At 34.4% G+C, this 14,206-nt stretch overlaps 1 protein-coding gene across 6 annotated transcripts in view; it reads right to left on the bottom strand.

Annotated features, from left to right (window-relative positions):
* Positions 1 to 14,206, bottom strand: part of NKAIN2 (sodium/potassium transporting ATPase interacting 2) — a 987,104-nt gene that overhangs the window by 443,993 nt on the left and 528,905 nt on the right. For 5 of the 6 annotated variants that reach the window (XM_045057985.1, XM_045057984.1, XR_006598252.1 and 2 more), the window contains one exon: positions 10,711 to 10,791. The exons of the other annotated variant lie outside the window; for it this stretch is intronic. In XM_045057985.1, the coding sequence (XP_044913920.1) occupies positions 10,711 to 10,791 (81 nt within the window). The remainder of the gene's footprint in view (positions 1 to 10,710; positions 10,792 to 14,206) is intronic. 6 annotated transcript variants of the gene reach the window in all.

Below are 14,206 nucleotides of genomic sequence, written 5' to 3'. Positions count from 1 at the left end.
CTCTCTCAAAATAAATAAATAAACTTAAAAAAAAGTTCTGGATAATTTAAGTCTTCCAAGTTAAAGTATGTTTAATGGACAAATTGAAATATCATACAGGAATTTATTAGAGATGAAATAACTCGGGCCTCACTCCAAAGGAATCAGAATCTGTATTTTAAAAAGATCTTCAGGTGAGTCCTATGATTTTTTTATCTTGAAAAACACTGATCTTGGTGGCCAGTTGCTTGGATTACTTTCTTTGTGCTTGTTACCAGCACAGAGTCCTGGGCCAGCTCTGAGAGATGTTGATTCCATTAGCCATGCAATAGTGGAGTAGAAGGTAATACTTCCAGGAGCTTTATTTGGTTGAGTTAGAACTAGTTACTGAATTCCACACTTTTAAGATTTGATTTCATTCCAGTGAGCACTGTTCATATGTCAGCCATTTCCTTTGGCCCTGGTATGAATAAAACATGATCCCTATATTGAAGAAGGGAAAGTTAAGTAAACACATACTTAGAACATATTGATCAGAGCAACTTGTTGCATTTGTTTTATGACGTATCGGATAGGCTTATTTATCAACATCTAAAATGCTCTTGATTCTGTAATTCCTCACTGTTATGTAGTAGACATAACTACAGTGGCAGTCAATGGCAGACATTCTCCTGAATAATGATGATGATACATGGCCTTTTGGCAATTTGAAGTTTAGTAGGAAAGATGGAAATGTAAATAAATATTATAATACTGTGTGAAAACTAACTCACTTATAAAGTTATACAGAGACATTTAGCATTTTTTAAATTCTCATTTACTATATTACATTTTGATTCAGTAATGTATACATCATTTGACAATCTCATTTATCTCCCATAAGCAATGTTATCTGGCCTCATAGGATAAAATAGGAGGCAAGCCCACTTTACTCTTTGAAAGAGTTTGTGTGAGATCAGTATTACAACATTCTTAAATGTCTTTAACAATTCACTAGATAAGCCATGTGGAGCTGAAGTGTTTTGAGTTTTGTTTTTTTTTTCCTGTCGAAATGTTTTAATTAATGACTCAATTTTTATTTATTTTATTTTAGAGAGAAAAAGAGAGAAATAGAGAGAGAGGGCAAGAAGGGGAGGAGCAGAGGGAGAGAGAGAGAGAGAGAGAGAGAGAGAGAGAGAGAGAGAGAGAGAGAGAATCTTAAACAGGCTCCATGCTCAGCGTGGAGCCCCATGTGGGGCTTAATTCCATCACCTTGGGATCATGACCTGAGCTGAAATCAAGAGTCAGATGCTCAACTGATTGAGCCACCCAGGTACCCCTAATGATTCAATTTTTGTAATGTATAAGATTATTCAGGTTTTAAATTTATTCGAACTGTATCTTCCACAGAATTTGTCCATTTCACCCTGATTGTCCAATATACTGGCTTAACCTTGTTCATAATACACTCTATCTAATCTGTGGGGTCCTTTGTGATATTAGCAAAATGTGTATTTACTTATATTTTCTCCTTGATCTCTCTTGATAGGGTTTTAAACACTTTTATTAATATTTTTGAGGAAACTAATTTGGCTTTACTAATGTTTTTTTTCTGTTATCTGTACATTGAGCTCTGGTCTCTTCATTATTTCAATCCTTCTACTTTTGAGGGGCTTCAACTGTTGTTCCTTTACTAGTTTCTGGGTATAAAAGCTTAGATCATTATTTTTTAACATTTCTTCTCTGTTAACATCTCCATATAAAGCCATATGTTTTACTGTAAGCATTGCTTTACCTTCATTGCCCCAGATTTTCAGCTCAAAATATTTTTTAATCTCCATCCCAACCTATTGGGTTTATAGGTTATTTAGAAGTGGACTGCTTATTTTCTAAATAGTAGCAGATTTTCTAGCTTATTCCACATTGATCACAGACCACCTGCTGGATAATTGCAAATAATCCTATATTTTGACTTTCCTCCAAAGACAGAAAAGACTCATTTTATAATTGAATATTCTTTGTGCCTTTGAAAATAATATGTATCCTTTTACATAGGTAGGTATGTTCTACATATGTTTATTAAGTGTGTTGTGTTGTGTAGATACTCTATATACTTTTTGAATTTTGACCCGATTGATGCATTCAGACAGGAGTTAAAAATCTACCACTGTGATTGAGGACATGGCTGTTTCTCCTTTTAATTCTATCCAGGTTTGCTTTAGATTTTTTGCAGCTATATTATTTTATTCAGAAATACTGAGTGCAATGTCTTCATGAGCACTGACCTTTTTATCATTATAGCATACCCTCTTTGTCTTTAGTGTTGTTTCTTGCTTTAAACACTACTTTCTCCGATATTAGAATTACATGATGTTTTGTGTGTGTGTACACAGTACACATGTTCTAGTTTTCTTAATTTTAGATTTAAATACTTGTACTTAGGATGTATCTCTTATATACAGTATACACTTAGGTTTTGTGTCCTTATCCAGACTGACAGTCTCAGTCTTTTCAGTGAAGTAGTTTACATCTAATGCAGTTATTGATATATTTGACATTATAGCATCCATCTTGATATTTGTTTTCTTGTTCACCTTCTTCTTTTTCGTCAGTTTTTCTCATTTCTTAAATTCATTTGGGTTAATAAATTATTTCTGTTATTTGATTTTTTCATCTATAGTTGGGGTTTTGGCAGTTATGCTTCTTTTAGTCATTATACCAGAAACAATATAATTATTGAAATATTGTAATCTATTATAAATATTATCTTTACCAATTTCCTTGGTAATACTAGAAACTTAGAACACTTAAAGTTTCTACCTTTTGTGTTATTGTGCAGCTCGATTCTTGTACAGAGAAACAGGACACCAAAGCTTTTTTGTCTAGGAAGCAACTATTTGTGCCGGCATAGGCTCGGAGAGCTAAGACCCAAGTAGGCTGAGTCCCGAGCACAGCAGGGTATAGCTTTCTATGCAATTTCTACTTCTTTATCTCCCATATATGGTGATACATATAGTCTGATTGGACACAGTCCAAGCTACTAATTCATGTCAAAGCTATGCATATGTGTATAGGAGTTGATTGGGCCATGTTGCACATTGCCTCCCTTTGTTCTGAGAAGGCCTCCACCATATTCCTTAGGGAGGGACTCTACCACAATTGTGTATGCATTTTAGTTCTATATACATTTAAATTCCAAAAGACTTTCTTATTATGATTTTGCATTGTTTTTAACTCATGTATTTATCCTTTCTATTAACTTTCTTTCCTGAAATTCCATTTTTCTTTCTGGGTACTTTCTTTCCTTCTTCTACTTGAAGAACATCCTTTAGTATTTCTTTTTAGTTTTTTTTTAAGTTTTTATTTAAATTCCACTTAGTTAACATAACGCATATTAGTACTCATCATAAGTGTACACCTACTATTTCTTTTAGTGCATGTTTGCTGGTGATAAATTACCTTAGCTCCTCCTAGCTGAAAATACTTTTCTTTTACCTTTATTGCTGAACAATATTGTTGCAGGGTATGAAATTCTAGATTCCTACTTTAAAATTTTTTTAATGTTTATTTATTTTTTGAGAGAGAGAGAGAGAGAGACAGAGCATGGGGGTGGGGGGTAGGGGCACAGAATCCGAAGCAGGTTCCAGGGTCTGAGCTGTCAGCACAGAGCCCGACGTGGGGCTCAAACTCACAAACCAGGAGATCATGACCTGAGCCGAAGTCGGGCGCTTAACCAACTAAGCCACCCTAGCGCCCCGAGATTTCCACTTATAAAGTACTTTATGTAAAAAAAAATATTTCTTTCTGAGAGACAGAGACTGTTGTAGGAGTAGAGTGAGGGAGACACAGGATCTGAAGCAGGCTCTGCATTGACAGCAGAGAGCCTGACAGACAGCTCGAACCCACGAACCTTGAGATCATGACCTGAGCCAAACTGGGCACTTAACCAACTGATCCACCCAGGCACTCCCTAAAGTACTATAGAGGTGACATTCAATTGCCTTCTGGAGTCATTGTTTCTGCTGAAAGTTTGATTGTCAGTTATTTTGTTGTTTCCTTAAAGGCAACGGCTCTTTCATCTTTGATGGCTTTTAAGATTTTCTCTTTGATTTTGATTTTCAACGGAGTTACTAGGCTATACCTGAATGTGGTTTTCTTGATATTTATTTCACTTGAGATCTGAAAATCTCTTGAATCTGTGGGTTCATGTATTTAATCACTTTTGGAAAATTCTCTGTCATTGTCCCTTCAAATATCGCTACTGTCCAACTATATCTCTTTTCTTATTCTGGAAATTCAATATTTGTATACTGAGCCTGTAGCACAGTCCTATATTATTCTGACATCCTTTTCTTTTTGTGTTATGTTAACTTCAGTGCTTTGGTTCAGATATTTACTATTAACCTATCCTCCAGTTTACCAATCTTGTTGTCTAATCTTTCAAATCTACTAACAAACACACCTAATGAATTCTTGCTTTTAAATATTATATTTTCAGTCCTGGAATTCCCACTTGATTCTTTATTTAGATCCAGGCTCTTTGAGGGTAAATTCTTCCTCTTTAAATAGTTTATGTCCACTTTTGACCATTATTTTCCTTAACATATTGGTTTTGTTAAGTCCTTATCAGGTAATTGAAGTATTTGCATCATCTGTTGGTCTGTCTCAATTGTCTGTTTTTTTCTTCATCCTGATTAATGAGGTTTTCTCTTTTAGCATGCATAGAATTTTTTTTTAATATTTTTTAATGTTTATTTATTTTTGAGACAGAGAGAGACACAGCATGAGCAGGGGAGGGGCAGAGAGAGAGGGAGACACAGAATGTGAAGCAGGCTCCAGGCTCTGAGCTGTCAGCACAGAGCCCGATGTGGGGCTCGAACTCACGAACTGTGAGATCATGACCTGAGCCGAAGTCGGACGCTTAACTGACTGAGCCACCCAGGTGCCCTGCAATTTTTAATTGCCTGATATCATGTACCAAAAAAAAAAAAAAAAAAAAAATTGTAAAGATTAAGATAATGTTATCTTTCTCTTGAGGTGTTTCCCTTTCTCCTCAATGAAACAGATGAAGCAATGGCTGATCAGCTTATTTTATTTTAATCAAGGGCTGTGCTGTGTTGAGCCTGGATTTTAGCCCTGGTAAAGTATGTTGTACATCTCCTTTGCCCCTAGTTCACTTTAGATTTCTCAACTCTAAGTCTAGGGTATTCAATAGAGCCTTTCTCCTATCTTCCATCTCCATTTTGTAAGACTGCCAATTTTTTTTTTTTACTCTGCTTTTTTAGTTTTTCTATTTATATTTCTAGTCTTATAGAATTCACTGATTTCCTAACAACAACAACAACAACAACAACAACAACAACAAACTGTCCACATGCTCAAAGCCCTTTCCCTGAAAGCCATGCTGATATTACAAATCCCAGAAATCATTAACCATGGGTTCCAAGCCTGGATTCTTAGCCTCCTTACCTAATCAGAATCAGCAAATGTCCCCAACACACAGCATTTTTAAAATGTCAGCTCATCTCTGGGGGTTCTTACCTTTCCAGAGTATCATCACTTGAGATTTTTACTGTTTATGACTTGTTGGTGACTGAAGGTTACAATGTACACACACAAACACTATACTTTTTTTAAAAAGTCTATTTCTTGCTTCATCTCATAGTCAATGTATAAATATTTCTGTCGACCCCCTCTGCCAAAATATTTTTTTCTGTTTTATACATTTTTCAAAGTAGAATTTGCCATTTATTTTCTTCTCTGAGTAAGATGTGAATTAAGAAAGTTGGATTCTTCGGGGATAATGAAAAATACTCTTGGACATCTTAAATTTAAGATGACAATGAAATTGACATGATACCAACAGGAAGTTGGAGATGTGGTACTTTAACTTAGCAACAAAGTCAGGATTGAAGATATAAATCTGGTAGATATATGTGTAAACATGATAATTTAAATTATAACAGTGGATGGTATTTTCAAGTGAAAGAAGGTAGACAGAGAAGTAAGAAGTTTCAAGGACCTTACTCCTCACTTTAGGGGTATTAAAAATAAGTGGAAAAGTAAGCAAAGAGAACTGAAGAAGTAAGAAAATAAGCAGCTTAATTCAATACACTATTAAGGAAAAACAAGAGAAGAGAGGCAGTGACTTACCAAATTACAATAGGTTGGTTTATTTCTATTTGACGGGCAAAATTACATTATATTCAATTCTCAATAACATGTAGGACATTTTATTCTACATCCTAAAGCAAAATCTACTTGGATGGTTGGGAAGTAAACATTTTTCTAATTAGTTTAGTAATAGTTAATTGAAGTTTTCTTAGACTATATACATTTTACAGTAAGAAAAGGAAAAATAAAAAAAATAATGATTCAGTTTTCCTCCTTATATTTGTTAAATTTAGTCTTGAATAAATTATCAGATTGAACCAATAAGTTGAGCTAATTAAATTAAAAATGATTATAGCAGATTCCTTTCCATACCTTTCTTTCCATACCTTCCATTCCTTTCTTTTTCTGTACAAAATTGTAAAAGCAAATTTTGATGTAAGCACTGATTTCATTGAGCAGAAAATATCCAAATATCAGAGACCTCTTTAAATGAATACGTTTTTTACAGAAGAAATAAAAGTGGGATTGTTGCAATACTGCATTTTTCCATATAATACTTACATCTGGTTTTAAGGATTTGCTTCCTATTGCCTACAGTGTGTGACAGTTTATCTTCTCCTTGTCTCTTATATTTGCAAGAGTGCAATTCTATTCTCCAAAGCTTAAATAGTCCATATGCTTACATGGCTTTTTAATATATCAAATTATTAAAATGAAAATTTATATGTAGATCTCAGAAGCAACTATCAAAATTATTAAAATATGACACCTTTCTAGAAGTTACTAATGTGTTCATTCTGAAACAGATGTATCATTAGGTATAATTAATTGCTTTAGGTTATGTTTAACTAGGTAAGTTTCTGATAATATAATGAAGACTGAGAGATATGTACCTGCATCCTGATTCTCAAAGGATAAAACACAAACAAGTTGGGTTGTGTTAAGTAAAATAAACTTATTCCTTTATGCTCTGTACATTTCTTTCTTTTTTTTTTAATTTTTTAATGTTTTTATTTATTTTTGAGACCGAGAGAGATAGAGCATGAGCAGGGGAGGGGCAGAGAGAGAGGGAGACACAGAATCTGAAGCAGGCTCCAGGCTCTGAGCTGTGAGCACAGACCCCAATGCGGGGCTCAAACTGACAGACTGTGAGATCATCACCTGAGCTGAAGTCGGACACCCACCTGACTGAGCCACCCAGGTGCCCCTGTAAATTTACTTCTAAAGACAGGTGTATCATTCCCCAATATTGCCCCATAAATTATAAAAAGTAGAAACTAAGAGCTCAATAGTCATATAAACAAAAATGTTAGAACGTAATTTCAGCCTCAGAAATAATTTATAATTGTATCACATCCAAAAAAAAACCAAAACACAGATTTTTACAGATAACCAGAAGACCACTATCTATTTTCCCTATGTATTACTATTTAAAACTTATTTCATAATGTCATCTATGTGTTTTAAGAAAACATGTATTAAAATATCAACCCAGGAAGTACCACAATGTAGGTTGCATTAGGCTATTTAGTTTTAACACTAGTGTCTAAATCATTAATGTAAATAACATGGAAATAATTATTATGCAATATACATGCTTATTTGGTGTTATGTCATGCACTATTTTACATTAATTCCCATTATTTTGTTAATTTCTCAGATAAAATTTTTAAAAAGCAGTTTCTCTGCTTGATTAGTTTTATTTTCTCTATGTCTCATAATAATAATTAAAATATATTAATTGATAGATTAATAATAATGTTGGGTTTACACAGAATTTTTTTAATATTTATTTTTGAGAGACAGAGAGAGACAGCGCATGAATGAGGGAGGAACAGAGAGAAGAGGGAGACACGGAATCTGAAGCAGGCTCCAGGCTCTGAGATGTCAGCACAGAGCCTGACTCGGGGCTCAAACTCAAGAACTGTGAGATCATGACCTGTGCCAAATTTGGACGCTTAACTGACTGAGCCACCCAGGTCCCCCTACACAGAATTTTGGATGAACAAAATATTTTACCTATGCAACTATAGGTACTAGAGAAACTGAAGATCAAACAGGTCAGTCCTGTGTATCATATTATTGCAAATAAGCCATTTCTTGCTTAGTATATACACTAGGTTGGTTAATGACTCTAATCTCTGTATTGCTTATAAAGTACATGTAGTTTAGCAGAAAAGACACTGTGGGAAATGACAACACAAAATTCTAAACTCTAACAAGTAATTAAAGTTGCCTTAATATTTTACTTTTTTATCACTTCTTGCCAATATTTGTTCTGAAGATGTCATCTATTTACAAAATGTTTTATGGAAATTAATACACTTCTTTCACATGTAAAAAGACTACAGAATTTTCTCCCTGATTCCATTTCCCATATTTCTCCCTCAGCCTCAAACAAACTGGCCCACTCATATGGCCAAACTATTTTTATATTTTTGGTAGAGTTAGGAAAAAACAGTTTATATTTTGTAATCTAAGTATTATCAACAGTTTCAGGAGTCCCATTTTTGAGTTTTCATATATCTGTACATTTTTCAATCACATTGCTTCATTCTGGCACTGTATTACTTGAAGAATGTGAGGCAGTTTCAGAAGCTAAAGAATTAAATGGTATAAACACACCTTTCTCAAATCCTTTGAGTGGGAAAGGGAGGGAAAAATCTGGTACAGATAACTATATAACTCTTTCCTTTATGGTTTTCCTTTAGATTATTTGTTAAAAGAAAATTATTAAATTTTCATGGGCTCTGCAGAGTCTTGCCTTGGTTTATAAGATGAAAAGAAAAGGAAATATTAACTACTTCATTTCCAAGGGATAGACACTACCTGCCCGTATGCATTAGAAGAATTCTTAGTCTTGAGTTGCAATGTTTTAGGATGTGCCCTTGCTGTGGTTTCAATGCCCATGTCCAAGGTCAGGAGATCACAAGCTTTATTCTGTGCCTGCAGTTACCATGTGGAGCAGTGAGCAAAATTACAGAACATTTGTACAGCCAGCTTGGCTCAAATATATATATATGTAAACTCTGATCTGCCAGATCATGTTACTCAGCTAATATACCTAAATACCTGCCTACCAGTTTATTTTTAGGGTGATTATTCAAAATTAAAATTATTATTGAGAAGTCATTCTAGTATGGAATTTCTTTGAACAAAGTGCATTATACAGCAGTGGGGATATATAAATTGGGTAAGTGATTCAGGTCTTAGGAAGCAGGTATGGTTCTCTGGTACAGAGGAAATGTGAGTTTTAAGCAGCTATCTTGTCTGTGTCCTTCCTACAGTCACCTGAACAATTTCTTTTCATTGGTCACAGTAGATTTCTGGTAAGGACCAGCTGCTGCCAAGAGTATGGAGGACAATGCCTGGCAAGAGTCACAGAAATGCCATCTACCAGTGCAGATTTTACAGACCTCAGTGAGGACTTGTCCAAAATCTGATCATAAAACCACAGGTTCCAGAAGCCTTGGTTCTATCTCATGCCATAATGTCACCCTCTTATTTTATCCTTCATCATTTGGCATTCAACAAAATAAGCAAGATTATTTATACTTGATATAAAGCCATATCACAGGGAAATAACAAACATCCTTGCAAATACTCAGAGTGCTTTGTGAAGTTTCTGTAAGCTAGATTATAAATGTGTACTATGACTATCCCCATCCCCTACCCTCCGAGATATAAAAGCCCCGCAAGGGTGTTTCCTGGCCACTTTTTAGCTCTTTAATCTTTTAAAGCAGGTCATCATCTCTGGGTTTTAAAAATGTCAACATCTTTTCAGGGTTTTTATGCTCTAATAAGGAAAGGCTATAGAACAGTCTGTCTTTAAAAGTTAATATGAAGAAGGACAAGTTTGCAACTCTGTCAAGTGTCTACGCAAGATTTACTACTACTTGAATGAATTTACTATGACTTTGAACGAATCATCTCATTTTGCTTATTTGCTAGTAATTGCATTCTAATAGAAGAAAGATGCTGGTTTTAGAGATCTAAAAACTACTGTATTTCAATAGTAAAAGCATTCATGTTAGAAATAAGATGGTAATTTGCATATACAAGCAAACATAAACACACTCACATGAGGACAGCATAAAAAAAAAAACAAAAACCTAAGTGGAAAAGCAAGTATTTTAAGGTTCTCCTATATTATTTTGGAACATTTTATTCATTTATATAATTTATTAAATCTCTCTGGTAACAATTTTATTAAACTATAGTCCATTAGTCCATTAATTATTTGAATTATTGCATTGTTATTTGGGTCCAAGCAAGAAAACTTTTAGCAAAGTAATGAGCAATGAGGTGATTCCAAAAATTTTAGGATTTTATCTCTGAAAAAATTCCTATTTTGCTTCAGAAATTTCTCCTAAGTCAATGTTTTAAAAGACACAGTATGGCCACTGTAATAATCATTATTTCATACTGGTTTGGCTTAAAATAATAAAAGCACACTTTGTGACAAGCTGAAACATATCTTTCATGGTAGAAAAGCAGAGATATAGATGAGGACATCTTTCAATTTACCTTCATTCGAGGTGCATCTAAGCAACAAGAGCAGGGGGAGACTCTGACTTACTTAGGAAGAGGCTTGTTAACACACTACTGATGACTCAGGCAAATCAGATGGGAAATTACCTTTGAGAGGTCCCCAGCCTCCAAATAGAAGCAGATAACAAACACATTCCAGGTAACCCAGAGGACTAGCCAGACAGCATACTGCAGAAAAGCAAGAGAGAAATAACATATAATTAATTTTGAATCAGTTGAGTAAGATTCAAATAGAACTTAAACTTTTGAACACCCAAATCTTAAGATTAGGGGAAAATGTTAGATATTGCTTCTAAAGAACAGGATGAGATGTACATTTATCTCTCTGTTGATTTTTGCTTTTTTTCCTCACTATTATGGCTTCATAGTAGCCTGAACTTGCTTAGGGATAACTTTTAGGCTTTTACACAAAAGATAGAGTAGCCCATATTTATGTTTTGAGGTGGGATTATTATGTTTTCCAGACATCCCCCCCCAAAAAAACCTGGATGCTCCAATAGATATATCAAATAAAACCATCAAAAAGAAGCTCCTGGGTGGCTCAGGAGCCTCTGGTTAAGCCTCTGACTCTTGGTTTGGCTCAGGTCATGATCTCGCTGTTCATGGGTTCAAGCCCCACATCGGGTTCTGCACTGACAGTGTGGAGCCTGCTTGAGATTCTTTCTCTCCTTCTCTCTGCCCCTCTCCTGCTTGTGTGCTCTCTCTCTCTCTCTCTCTCTCTCTCTCTCAAAATAAATAAATAAACTTAAATTAAAAAAAAAAGAAATTCCTATCTTCCTTTAGCAAAATCAACCCCATGCGTGATAATGTACAAGCTTTCTCCAAGTTATTTGGTGTCATTTTCAACTCAGTCCCATGCCTCTGTCCCATCTAAACAGCTGTATATTTTTGTTTGTTTGTTTCCTCCTTTCCTTTCTCTCTTCACTTTCTTCTTTTATTTTCTTATAATCTCCCAATACAGTGACCATTGAGATATTATCTCTTATTTTACTCTGTTGGCTATTCAGTGTGCTTTCCTCACTGATGTCAATTTTTTCTTACCAAGATATATTTTTGAGCATTCATTCAACTGAAATGTATTAACCACCTAGAGGGCAACATGCTAAAAGGGCACTGAGGATACAAAGACCAATGATAAATTCTCCCTGAATTCAAGTCAAGTGATGGAGAAAGAGAAGAAAAGAGATAATTATAAGGATCATAAAAAGATGTATACTTTGAGCACAAGGAAGAAAATGGGGGAAGTATAAAAAGTATCCCAAGAAAAGTAGTTTCACAAAGCTTAACAGAAGGGGTGAAACAAGCTAATTTGTGGACTTTGCCAAATAAAAGTATGGATGGTTATAAGTGCTCTGAAGAAAAGTGCTATAAACAAAGAAAACAACAGGTGTGAACTATACAGAATAAGACAAGAGGGTATCATGCCATTTCTCTACTAAATAAATACAAATGGCCCCCATTCTTTAAATGGTGCATTCCAAAATTTTTATTTCACAGTTCAAGAACCTCTATGATTTTGTACCATTTTATTTTTTGAGACACATGTCTCGGTTCATTGCTTAAGTCGTTATGGATTACAGACACATGAGATTACTTGCTGTTCAATATACACAGAAAGCTATTTTTTCACTTCTGTGCCATTTTGTGTATTATCCATCTACCCTTTAATAATTTTTCTCTTCCCTAGGTATTCTTTTTACCACCTATCACTACTTTGTTTTTCACCAAAGGACAATTTAAATATCACTTCCTGAGTGATAACCAATCAGAATTGACTTGCTCTTGCTTAGTGCTCCAATGGGATCTTGCATGCCTTAATTTCATTCCGAATGTCTTCTAATTATGTGTATATTTTCCTCCAATGCCCAATAAGCTCCCTGCGAAAGGGGGTTTTTTGAAATGTATGTTTATACCCCTAAGTTGTTAACTTTGTACTTTGCACAAAATAGGTATTCAGAAAGTATTTTGCAAATCAATGGAAGAATGAGAAGATTTTACTGGTTTCAGATGGAGAAACCATTCTCCCCTCCCAGACCTGATTTTTATGAGAATACTATGATCATATATGTGGTGTGAGGAATAAGAACCCTGCATTGTGAGTTTATGTAATAATAAATAGTGACTCAGATGTTTTCCCAGTGATGGATTTACCTAACTGCTAACTATGTACATTGTTCAGTGAGAATAAAGTAAGAGCAGTCAACTAAATGGTTCAAGACAAAAGAAGCAGTTTAAGAGTCTGTATGAGGTGAGGGCTGGGGACTAGAAGTAGGGTTGGAAAGCTAAACAGGCTGTGGCAAGAAATGTTAATTCTAAAACAAAGATCTAATTAATATCTAAGTTTTCAGCATTGCAAAGGGTAAATTCACCTCACAATTAAAAATAAAAACTACAAACCTAGATTTATTTGACTCTGACAGATTTGGATCTAAGTTTTAGATATACAATCAAGTGTTGGGTCATACTTTTAAGGTAACAAGGTAAGAAAAAAAATTAAAAGTGTCTATAGTTTCCAGTGACTTGATTTAAGTAACTATAAAAAGAATAAAAGAATGACTGATTAAAGTGTTTTATCCTCCTTTGTTCATGCCGATACACTTCCCCCACCTTATTTAGAATGGGAAGCTAAATAAGCACTATTTTCTAAAAGCCAAAGTAGCAGAATAAGTGAAATATTTGGTAAGAATTTATGAAACATACTGTATTACATATACTAAATATTTCTGAAAAACTTTGTCATTGGTAGGCATACATTCTGACGGGGCATTAAATAATGTCAATTCTGTAGGTTTCCAATTGAAATTATATTGTAAGGTCTTTAAATACTGTAAATGTATGCACATCCATGAGGTATACATGTCATAGTCACTACTTCAATATTGTATTTTGAATACATAATAAGAATTTGGATTTTTCATCCAGATTAATTTAGGCATCATTTATACTTTCTTAGCTTACCTAAGCTTGGTTTAAAAAATCAAGCTGAAATTTTATGTTTTAGTCACCAAAATGAATAATTTTATGAAGGATAGTTAAGATAATGGGTCACAAGCAAACGAAGAGCACAGAGAGGTTAAGAATTTGGGACCCAAAGTCAAGCTCTGTCACTTGGGACCCCTGTGGCTATTTTCAAGTCTTATGGTCTCACTATACTTTAGATTACTCAAATGTAAAATAGCCTGAGTATTAGTAGCAAACACACATGGTTTATATAAAGATGGAATGACAGGGTGTTTGAAAATAGTCAGTATTTGAGTTCTTGCTACATGTTGCAATTTTATTATTATATTCCTACTTCTTTTTAATGTATTTTTATATTAGTTGTATTTATTTTTACTTATTTTTATATTAGTTTTATTTATTATTTATTTTTATTTATTTAGAGAAAGAGAGAGAGAGCAGGCATTCTGGAGAGAGGCAGAGAGTGGGAGAGAGAATCCCAAGCATGTTCCACGATGTCAGCACAGAGCCTGATGCAGAGCTCAATCTCATGAACCATCAGAGCATGACCAGATCCTAAATGAAGAGTTGGATACTTAACTGACTGAGTTACCCAGGCTTCCCAAACACTTCTTTACATAAT

The sequence above is a fragment of the Felis catus genome, chromosome B2 (genome assembly GCF_018350175.1).
Source record: "Felis catus isolate Fca126 chromosome B2, F.catus_Fca126_mat1.0, whole genome shotgun sequence".
Classification (NCBI taxonomy): Eukaryota; Metazoa; Chordata; class Mammalia; order Carnivora; family Felidae; genus Felis; species Felis catus.
Note: the sequence above shows the minus strand (reverse complement) of the source record. Positions and strands in the feature narration are given on the sequence as shown.